Raw genomic sequence first — 12,186 nt, forward strand, 5'->3', positions numbered from 1 at the left:
TGAAGTCACTTATGAACAGAAAAATATAATATTAGGAGACAATCCATAGAAAGCATCACAAAGATGTGCAAATCCAAGCCACCATTTTTGTGCTTTTATTTTTCTAAAAAATCCCATGCTGGGTAGATATACTAGATTTTATTCATGGATTTATAGAATAGAGGGATGAAGAGAACGTCACAGATGTTATACGTTGGAACTTCCCAAAGCAGCTGATGAAATCAGATAAAAAATAGGCTTGGATAAAAACCATAGCTGTAAGAATACAGCTGATGTATTAGGCAAAGAGTCATAATAACAAGCTGTATGTTTATGTAATTGGTTTAAAGTGTCAAGAATGGTAGCAAAGGGGTCAGTGCATAGTCTTTTATCTTTATTCGTAAGCCGAAGCAGAGGAAACATTAATGAAACAGCAGACACAGCAGATGGCATGCAACGTAGTCACAGGGGACTGACATATAGGTAGAAAATGAAATTTGTGAGTTAGGTTGGAAATTATAAAAATCATCCAATTTGGGAAAAAGCAATTTAGAAAATGTCAATTTAGGTAAGTATTTGTACACAGGAAAGAAAAAACTGATGCTTAAATGACAAATCCAATGGAAACAGCTTGCATTAACATAAGGAAGTAAAACTAAGGCTGATGTTACTAATTACAGATATCAAAAACATTTTATTGATACTGACATATTAGATTCACAATAGTTTCCTGGCTAAATGGCTGTATGAGTGACTATGAGAGAAAATCGCACACTCCGAAGGTTCCCTCCCAACCTAGCTCAAAGGCAGCAGCATGGCAGAACCTGCCAGGAATTCTCAGCCCAGGAGCCCAGTTGCCCTCCTCCAATAAAGAACACAACAAATCTCCCTAATAAAGGTAGAGCAGTGGACCAAAGGCTCCACAGAAGGGCAGTAGAACTCCTTATTCCTCCTGCTTTCTATTTCTAGAACCATGTATTATCCCTGAGGTATTTGGAATGATTTCATTTAAGTATTTCAGGTGATTACAAAACAATATAGCATAAAAATGAGTAAAGGAAGAGAGAAAAATTCAGGTGGAATGGGCACATAAATTGAAGATAAAAAAATAAAAAGAAGAAATATACACGTACACTTATATACACACCCAAACCTACACATTCAAACTTATAGGTGGGCCTCAAATTTGGCTATCAGTCTTCTTAGATGAGGGAAGCAGATGGACAGGAGTTTGTGTAACAAAGAATTTGGCTGGCTTTTCCCCCTGTTCCTAGGAGATAACCTCTAAAGCCTTGGAATTTCTTGAGTGGCTGGAGTGCCTCTGTTATTCCTGGTGGGCCCTTTGACTCCACCTGATAGTTTACGCTAATGAGATAACTCAGAATGGGGACTGCCATGCCACAAAGACCAACCATATGATTAGTGGGTTAGGGCTTTGAGCCACAGGATATCAGTCTGACTTCAGGAAGGGGAGGGGAACTTGAGTTTGAGTTTAACCATGTGGTCAATTAGTCAATCAGTCAAGCTTAATGAAGTTTCAGTAAAAACTCTGGACACCAAAGCTCAGGTAAGCTTTCCTGGTTGCCAATACTGTGTGTATGACACACACCGATGTGCCAGAAGGGCAATACATCCCTGGGGACAATGGAAGCTTTGTGTTTGGGGCTCTCCCAGACCTCAACCTATGTATCTCTCTGGCTGGTTCTGATTTGGACCTATTTTTACAATAAAACTGTAATCATACATGTAGTGCTTTCCTGAATTTTGTGAGTCATTACAGCAAATTAATGAACCTGAGGGGTTAGTGGGAACCCCCTGAATCTGTAGCCAGCTGGCCAGAAGCGAAGGCGGCCTGGGGATCCCCCAACTTGTGGCTGATGTTTGAAGTGAGGATAGTCTTGTGAAATTTGGCCTAACACTGGGAAGCTAGAAGTCATTGAAAATAAGTATACTATGTGATATAATGGGCGATATACCAAGAATAAACAGACCAAACAAGATGGACTGTTTCTCATATTGATTCTCCAAAGCTGACTCTCGTGCCAAAGCATAATCCCAAAACTTAGTGAAAGCAACGCCTTCACTAAGATAAGAACTGTCATGATACAATACAGATACCTGCTTCCTCTTGATTGGAGGTTGAGAGTTTAAGATTTCCTAGAAAAATTATGAACTTCCTTAAACAATTTTCCCTGAACATGGTTTTTATAAATATCGGTTGATAATATTCTTGACTTTGTCCTTCCAGTCAAGTAGCTGGAATGTTACTTTTCTAAGCTCTCACTTGGATGCAGAGCCACTGGACTTAGAAGGTAACCAGGAGAAGGTAACATTTGAGTTGACACTCTCTTAAAAAACTGCATAGTCCTAAACATGGACTGGAGTTGACATGGAAAGTCATTTAATTCTTTGTCAAAAATGACTCAAGGGGATAGCCACACACTAGACAAAAGAGTCCTCTAGAAAAATCATTTTAAATCCCCACCTCACCCTCCCAACACCAACTACTAGCCTCCAAAGTTGTACTTCATTTATCATGGTCACAATTTTTAACATGGATTAAATTTTAAGGAAGGTGTCACCAGTTGCCCAGCCCTGACTGGGTGGGTGAGTGGGGAGCTGTCAGGAATGTACCCAAAGAACACCTGACAGTGAGTGACATAATTTGCTGGCATACACTCTAAAGACAAACTTCTGGCAAAATGTATACCAAGGTAACTAAATGTGGTAATTTACTGATACAATATTCACTGATACCTTGGTCAAAGGTCCAAGATTAGATACTAAACAATAACAGGTTTTGGAATTTATTTATGACAACTAGTTAGTAGAGCCAATTGTCTCTTTTAGTAGACAGATACATATGTATGTATATGTCTTTTTGAATTGTATGAAAAGAGGAAAAGCATCTACTTTAACCAAAAGTGGCACTTAATCACTAAGATATTAATTAAAACAAAGCAGAAGGAGGAAGAATTTCACTCTGCTTAGGATGAGGAAAGCCACAAGAGAATATCCTTACAATGAGAAAAAGGTGGATAATTAAAAAACCCTAGAAAAGCAAACAGAAAAAACCCCACACAACTTTTTTTTTTTACTTTTGGCTGCATTGGGTCTTCGTTGCTGCGTGCGGGCTTTCTCTAGCTGCTGGGAGCAGGGGTTACTGTCATTATACTCCGTTATATGGATAAACTGTAACTTATTAAAGCATTGCCCTAATGTTGACCATTTGAATTTCATGCAACTTTTGATTGTTGTAGCTATAAGCTAAGCTGGGATAAAGACATTTGTGCCAATCATGTTTGTCTTTTTTTTTTTATAAATTTATTTTATTTTTATTTTTGGCTGCGTTGGGTCTTTGTTGCTGCTGTGCACAGGCTTTCTCTAGTTGTGGCGAGCAGGGGTTACTCTTCGTTGCGGTGCACAGGCTTCTCATTGCGGTGGCTTCTCTAGTTGCGGAGCACAGGCTCTAGGCGCATGGGCTTCCGTAGTTGTGGCACATGGGCTCAGTAGTTGTGGCTCACGGGCTCTAGAACGCAGCCTCAGCAGTTGTGGCGCATGGGCTTAGTTGCTCCGCGGCATGTTGGATCTTCCTGGACCAGGGCTTGAACCCATGTCCCTTGCAGTGGCAGGTGGATTCTTAACCACTGTGACACCAGGGAAGCCCCACACAACTTATTTTGACTCCAAAAAGCTGAACTCAAAAGGTAACCAGACAAGGGACTTCCCTGGTGTTCCAGTGGGTAAGACTCTGTGCTCCCAATGCAGGGGGCCCGGGTTTGATCCCTGGTCAGGGAACTAGAGTCCTGCATGCATGCCACAACTAAAAGATCCTGCATGCTGCAAAGAAGATCATGCGTGTCACAACTAAGACCCGGCACAGCCTAAATAAATAAATAAATAAATAAATAAATAAATAAAAATAAATCTTAAAAAAAAGGCAAAAAGACAAATTGAATTCCAAAAGGTGACAAGCTCTCTGAAGAGAGGCAGGGACTCAGGAACTATTTCACCTTTGGCAGAGCATGAGAAGAAAAGGGCAAGTAGGAAGAAAATAGCTGAAATTTTAAAGAAGTTTTAAAGGCTAAGTCCCTGGGAGGCTTGGACACAAAAGGATCCAGCTCTTTTCCACAGGTTGCCTCCAAGTTCTCGGGAGAAAGATTGGGAGTAGGGCAAAGAAACATGAGGATGAGTTGCATGTAGAGGCAGGAATAACTGTATTAAAACAAGGATTATCAATGACACAATACAGTTTCTTAAAATAAATCAATAAAACCCAGTGTTCTCAGCATTTTGAGATGAGGGAGACTTAAGTTTATGGCAATATCAAGACATCTTAAGTGAGTAAGAAAACACATGTCAATGACTAAAGAAAAACAGTAAAACAAAAAAGCCAGAGAGAAATTTCTTAACTGGATGATGATATACTCCCCCAAATCCATGAGATTTGATCTGACTAATATCTCACCTTTTTGAAAGATATCAGTACTACATCCTACCCTTTTTGAAACTGCAATGATAAAGGCAATAACCATCTGCTTGCTACATAGGATACACAGTCAGTATATTTCTCCTACTTTGAATCTCCGTGAGGTGGCTTTTGAAGAGTAAGGAAGAAACAGAATAGACAGAACATCTTTAAAAAATTAACTAGTGGAGAACAAAATTATATAGATTTAATCATTTACATGGAATAGGTCATCACAATGAAAAAAAGCTGAAATACAGAACAAAAGAATGTAAGAGTTAAAACACATGAGAGCTAGAAAAGCCTTATTTCTATTTGTATTAAAGATAAAAGGGAATCCAGCCTAGGCAAGAAGAGGAGGACTTTTAAAAATGGAAAGGTGGCTATGGGAGACTGCAAAATAATTTACACTGAAGAACAGAGAAGCTATCAGCATGGCATGTATCAGTATAGTATTATCTGTCTGAGGAAGTATTTTACTGGCTAAACTCAAGCTCAGGTATAGCCCTATGTTCCTCTAAAGATAGAGGCAACTCCAAAAACACACTGTCTTCAAGTGTTAAAAGAAAATATAAGCAGCTTAGGCCCAAAGGAATAAGAAATTCCTATCTATGACTGACCTAATAAGAAAGTAGATGAAAAAAATTCCTAGCAATGGAAACAGAACACTATTATTTGTTTACATATGTATTTATGTCCTGTTCATCCATTTTTATTAATTCTAAAAATTGACTATCTTGAAAATGTCACATTTGCTTATAGAGGAAGATCCAATTTGATAAAGAATCCTGATAGAGAATGGTGCTTAGAGTTGGAAAACAGGAGTTTGAGTTCCTCCCTTCCTATTTAATACATTATATAACTGTGGCCTTGAGCATATCTCCTAATATCTTCAAACTTGTTTTTCCATCTAAACAGAGATAATGATATTGCCTTAGTGATCTCACAGAGCCAACGTATATAAAAACTGCCATGCAAAATTTAAGTTCTTGTTGAGGAAGGTCAAAGTGGTAAAGTTTAGGATTCAGTTTAGTATTGTTTCAGACTGGGTTTACATTTGTTTCCTAAATGAAAACATTAATTAATCTGAAGGTTAATATTACTCAGTGGTCACTCTAGCTAACTTGATCTTTGTTGCACTGTTAATAATGACGTTACATTCAATGCGAAACATCATCTTATATTTGGGAAAGTTACTGTGGGTGCAATTAGAAAATTTGTGCTACAAAGCTAGGAATTATGCAGGAAAGGTATAAATATAAATTGACATTACACTTTATAAGTCACTGAGATAATGTGATCCTTTATTAAAAACCTCTGAAATCTATACAGAAAAGTGGCACAAGGGAGAATAATCTTCTTAGTGGGAGATATGTAATTTCATTTTGTTGTTTTACTGTCGGGGGAGGTGGGATATATGAAGTAGCATTAAAAAAAAAAACAAAAAAAACCACTGTTTCTCTCCAGAGGATCAAATTGTTATATAGGTTAAAATTTTCATAAAATATTTATAGCTGTCATGAATGACCTCTCAAGCTGACATTTATAATAGTGATTAAAAAAACCCACTTTGATGCAGCTAAATGGATGTCTCCCCTAGTCCCAGTTTAATTAAAAGTTATATCTTGCTCTGGGAGCTTATGACTGCCATTTATCTTCTACTGTAGGCAAATGTAAAAACTAGTATTTTTTTATGCTTAAGTGAAAAGTGTAACCCGTGATTAAAGATGTCTGCCTCGATTATTTCACCTCTCTTCTTTAAATCAGGGAGATCTGACTATATGGCTCTATAGACATGTCACACAAATACTTCAGGATCAAATTTAAGTTAATACTTTACGAACAAGGCTCAGAGAAGATACAAAACTGAACATGATAGTCCCAACCATTAAGAGGCATCTAATCCAGTAAGAAAGAAAGATTTTTAAACAATTAACTATAATTGAAAAGCCAAGTAAAATACTGAATTAATAGAGCTTAGAAGAGGTTATTAATTCTGATTGGTGGCATCAGGAAGCTTTTGTGGAAAGTGTGGTATTTGAACAATGTCTTGAGGCATAAGTTATTTACACAGGTGGGGCTGGCATTCCTGATTGATGAAGCAGAGTCCTGAAACCACCTAACATACCAGTAACTGTGAGACAAGTAGTGTTGTCACTAGAGTGCAATCTCTAGATGGGCAGGGGCTGTGGCTTATTTCATCCACCGCTATATCAACAGAATTTAGAACAGTGTCTGGGGCAACATAAATATTTATTAAATAAATGAATAAACTGGACCCTGGGTAATTGAAAGAAAAAATGGGGAAAGATACTGGAAATGTAGTTTGAGCCCAGAAAAGCTTAAGAATATGTAGATGAAAAAGACCACTGCAGGTTTTAGGAGAATAAAATGATCTGCTGTGTATTTTAATATTAAAATTCTGGAGGCAATGCCAATTGATTAGAGAAGTGATTCCACATACAAGGTAAAAGGCACTAGGAGTGCAAAGAAAAGGATGTATATGGGACTCAAAGGTGGAACTGACAGGACTTGACAAATGACTTAGGTATGGGGATGAGTTAAAGATGATTCCAGAAATTTCCAAACTGAGTGACCAGGGGAATGGTGGTACTATTATATAAGAAAAGGGAAACAAGCAAACTATAAATTTTCGTAGAGAAAAAAATAAGTTCAGTTTTAGGCACATTAAAATTAAGGTGTTGATTGAAAATTCATATGGAAAAGTTCAACATAATGCAAGTTAGAAGTGGAGTTTAGAGGTAAGCCAGGAAGAAAGCTGGAGATGAACCAATCAATGGATATTTACTCTGACTGCCTATTGTGTGCTGGGACCAAAATTTAAGCCATCAGCATAGCAGTGGTATTGATGAGAGTGCATCCCCTGGATGGGGGACCTTGGAAAACTTATCCATTTAAAAGAAAAGAGGGAAAAGAACCACTGGAGGAGGTTAAGGTAGAATGATGGGATCAAGGGAATATTTTTAAAGAAGGAAGCTAAAAGGGAGGAAGGTATACAAGCTATTCAAACCCTCAAGAATCTTTCCTAATTCTGTAGTTCCACCTTCAGAGTACAGATGAAAAATTTCAAAGTGTCAAGTAGGAATCAAGCTCTTCAAAAAGAAAACTGGGAACTCAGACAAATCTCATAAATGTCACAAGGAACCCGTGAGGTCTAAAAAAAAATGGAAAAAGTGGATCATTTAGATTCTATATGCCTCCAGCCACTCACACAGAAACAGATTTTTTTTTTCCCAAAAAAATGGGGCTTGGAAAAAACACCAATGTGAACTTAGCAATATAGTGAGTGCTAATGAAGGATATTTAAATATAAGACATAATTCCTACCTCAAAGAAATTACAAAGTCATTTTGAATTAACAGCAAATCATACACAGGTATTTACACTAAATCCTTTATTTAGAGTTCCAAATGATTTTTTATTTAAAAATTTCTTTTGGCCATGCCACGTGGCTTGCGGGATCTCAGTTCCTCGACCAGGGATCGAACCTGTGCCCCCTGCAGTGGAAGCAGAGTCCTAACCACTGGACCGCCAGGGAATTCCCTAGAGTTCCAAATGAGAGAGTACATATGAACGATACCTATACAAGTCATCACTAATGCAAATCAGGAGAGCAAATGCCTCTCTAGTTTGAGGGTCCTCTCTCGTGGACTTGAGATCCTACTGACACTGACCTGAGTTCATTGAAAAACACAGACTGGATTATATACCCATTACCATGAAGCAATTTAAATGGTTTAAACTACATTTAAGTGCCTTTCAGGAATGGTATACCAATTCACACTCTTTTAAGTGGCTGAAAAAGTGCTTGTCTTTTAATATTCTTGCCACCATTTAGTGTTATTGTTCTCAAATCTTGTTAACTTGATAGAAGAAAAAAGGTGTGTTATTACTTTTGTTGAAGACTGGTTCATTTGATCATTGGACTTCTTTCTGGAAATGTCTGTTACTGACTTGTAGAGCTTGTTGTACATAAAAGAGAGACATCCTGTCGTCACTGCCAACTCCCAAAGGAAGATCACCCACACCAACCTCCTGCTTCCACACTACAGAGCATAAAATTACGATGAAATGTCTGACTGCAAATTCAGCCTGTCTTCCTGTTACTTGGCAAATCTTTTCTTTTTGTTGATCTTCTAGCCACCATTCTCAATGGTAGCCTATTGTAAGCCTCCTCTGCTTTCCTGAAAGTCCAATCCTAGCCTGAATCCCCTCCCTACACAGACCTATAAGATCATGAGCATCCAGGACAGAGCAACTATCAGAGCCCAGAATAAAAAAGAGTACAAGAGTTGTGGGAAGCAGAGTAAATAACTACTAGACTCGCACAGTGTGGCATGGCTTAAAAAGGCAGATATTAGGCACACCACTTAGCTTAAAGCCTCAGCTTTGCTTCTCATTCACTAAGTGCTCCTGGGCAAAATCATCTTTCTATGCCACAGTTTCCTCATCAGTAGAACAGCATTTAATAGCTATCTCACAGGGTTGCTATGAAGCAAGGATCTAATGCAAAGGCATGGCATATGGCTGGCACTCAGTAATTGTTAGTTTCTTTCCACATCTCCAAGTTGGTCTGTAGTCAGAACTTGCCAGCTTTAAATGGATTTTTATACAGCTACATTTATCATCTTTTCTTCATTTCACTCTCATGGGCAATGAAGAGACATCAATGGGTCTTTCTCATTAGAAAGTCAATCCTGGCACCAAAGGATTTCCATGATTTAGCTTCATCTCACCTCTTCAAACCTATCTCACACTCCTCCAAAAATCTTTCAGATCAGACTTAACTTTCCTGAATATACCTTGAACATACAGATCCATATGTATTTTCCTCCCTTTTCTACAACTCTCCAAATACCCAAATCCATCTCACTGTTAAGACACAATATATTGTTATTTGTATTACTGGCAACATTTTTTGAGTGCTTTCTACATAGCAGATACTATCGTAAGTATATCACATGCATTATCTCAATCTTCACAAGCCCTACATTCTATCATTATCTCCATTCCCAAGATAAGAACACATATTTGCGTTTTTTCTCTAGATTGTACACTCTTTTATGACATGAACCATGCCTTGTGCTTCTTTGTATGATCATCTAGTTAAGTAGGAATTCAATGAATATGAATGTATGTATATACTGACTGCAATTTCATCATATTTTGTTTCTTTTAAGCTGCCATAACACTCACTTTCATCAAATCTACTACTTTGACAAAGTATAAAGTTGGTAAAAAGATGGGATGTTGTGATCTGCCATAAGAAATGTATATTTGGCTTTAGCCCCCATTCCTGGCACTTAGCTCCTAAGATCCAGGGAATTACTAAGTGTTGAGAGCTATAAATGTGTTTCCTGTTATGTTAACGAGCTGATTTTTGGAGAGTACTAGGTAACCTAAGGATGAGGGCCAACCATGTCATTTTGAGGGTTGGAACTTTCATTCCCCTCAATGGTCAACGATTTAATAATCAATCATGCCTAAGTAATGAGGTTTCCATAAAAACCCAAAAGGACATGGTTCCGAGAGTTTCCAGGTTGATGAAGTTCTCTGAACTTTATCTACATGCTGCCCTGTGGGCCTCAAATTCCATGGGGACAGAGCTTCTTTGTTCAGGATCTCACCCTATTTATTTTTTCATCTGGCTGTTGATTCACATTCATTAATATCCTTTGTAATAAACCAGTAACCTAGTGAGTAAACTAGTTTCCTGAGTTCTGTGAACCACTCTAGCAAATTAATCAAACCTAAGGAAGGAGGGTCATGAGAACCCCTTTATAGGGGTCCACAGCCAGTTGGTCGGAAGTACAGGTGACAACCTGGATTTGCGATTGGTATATGAAGTGGATGGCAGTCTTGTGGGACTGAGCCCTTAACCTGTGGGATCTGATGCTATCTTTGAGTAGACAGTGTCAGGACTGTGTTGAACTGTAGAACATGCAGCTGGTGTCAGAGAATTGCATGGTGGTGTGGGGAAAGAACCCACATGTTGGAGTTGGTTTCAGAATCTTAAAAGGTTATCTAAGTTTTATAGATGTACCTATTTCTAGGGACTTGAGTCTGTCTACAGACATACAATAAAGATTCTGTGTATTGAGTAACAGTAATGGCTGCTGTATTACAGTTTGAGTTCTTATAAAGAAATACATAGGGGTACTAGGATTATGTCAGTTTGATCATTTTTGATTAAGACCACTGTGAGTAAGAGTGAAAAAACTCATGGAAATAAAACATTATGAATACCAAACAAAATCCATAAAATTTTACAGTCAATTTATCCTTATTCTGCAGATTTCTTAGATATTACAATAGGGAAAGAAGAGAAACTCAGGAAGTCCTGTTTCTTCACTGGGTTTGTTGCTATAGGAAAAGCATACTTTTTCTTACATAAATCAGTATCCAACAACATCATCTCATGTTTACATAATATAATGTACTTCAGAGGACTTTCTCAAATCTTATGACTTTGGTAGACAGGATTTATTTTCCTCCTAGCTCTCTTGAGGATTTAGCAGAAACACTGAAATCATAGCTTTCTTTCACAATATATCTAGCCAAGTCCAAAGATACAGGGAACACTTATAAGTAACCACTAAAGGAAGAGCAAGTCATTTTCAAGTAATAGTTGAGATTTAGTGACAAATAATGGAAAACTGGATACTTTTAAATAAAATTAGTAACTTCAAAAACCTAACCAATTTCTGTTCAACTTCTAAAAATGAAAATTTTCACACCTGTGTATGCTGTTATCTTTTTAAAAGACTAAAGATGCTGAGATTTTCAAATCAGCATCCTTATCGTTAAGGCTGAAAATGAGAAAGACTATTACGATCAAACTATATGCTTAATTCATAAAGGGGAACAAAAGAAGTGCTAGTGCATAGCACATTCCAGAGGGAGAAAAAAAGTTAATCAATTCAACTCAATTTTAGCTGAGGGCATTCTTCCACGATTGCTGAACCCTAGCATGTGTCAGGCAGCTAAAATTACACTAAAATGTGTAAGCTCTGTTGTTATTTTAGAGATAATCCAGGAAGCAAAACAAAGCCAAAAATTCTCTCTGCATTTTTAACATGAAATGCTTTAATCTTCAATCAAGTGTCTACCTTTTCTGTTTTAAGATCTTTATGTATTATCTCCTCTTCTGTGTATGTTTGAAAGTTTCCAGAATAAAAACAAACAAAAAAGGGCAATAACAAAAATGATTTTGTATGTGTTTCCAACACACTGCTCATTCTTTAAAATAACTCTTACCAGTCTCTGCTTCTGAAGTTCTTCTCTAAGTATTCTATCTTCTGGTAAAACATCACACAGTAAAAAATAATTGTCTTGTTCTTCTGTTGAGAGATCAGGAAAATAAATAAGAAATGATATTTATCACTTTTTCAAAAAAAATTTATCTTTCTTAAGAGAAATATATCTATCTATATCTATGATGATCTCTCTTCTGGTATATAGTTCTGTTTTAGCTTTACTGAAGTTATACAACATGAACAGAGCAATTTAATTTTAGCTATTATTTTAGAGAATTATAATTTAAGAAAGATTATTCCTTTGAATTTTTGGATTGCAGGGAAAAGATGGTAGTCAAGATGTACACTTACCAAATGGAGCTGTGGAATTGATTCTTATCACACTACAAAAATCTGTAATGGGCTGTTCAGTGAACCTTTTCCTCCAATATGAAATGTACCTTAGAACAATCAAAAAGAAAG

The 12,186-nt window shown here is 37.2% G+C and overlaps 1 protein-coding gene across 3 annotated transcripts in view; it reads right to left on the reverse strand.

The window, feature by feature from the left end:
* ZNF277 (zinc finger protein 277) overlaps positions 1 to 12,186 on the reverse strand; it is a 134,555-nt gene that overhangs the window by 55,683 nt on the left and 66,686 nt on the right. For all 3 annotated transcript variants that reach the window (XR_009504999.1, XR_009505000.1, XM_059933586.1), the window contains exons 3-4: positions 12,076 to 12,164; positions 11,726 to 11,808 (exon numbers count right to left, since the gene is read on the reverse strand). Coding sequence is in view for 1 of the 3 variants with exons in the window: in XM_059933586.1 (XP_059789569.1) it covers positions 11,726 to 11,808; positions 12,076 to 12,164 (172 nt within the window). In the remaining 2 variants the exon portion in view is untranslated. The remainder of the gene's footprint in view (positions 1 to 11,725; positions 11,809 to 12,075; positions 12,165 to 12,186) is intronic.

This window comes from Balaenoptera ricei, chromosome 9, assembly GCF_028023285.1.
Source record: "Balaenoptera ricei isolate mBalRic1 chromosome 9, mBalRic1.hap2, whole genome shotgun sequence".
Taxonomy (NCBI): Eukaryota; Metazoa; Chordata; class Mammalia; order Artiodactyla; family Balaenopteridae; genus Balaenoptera; species Balaenoptera ricei.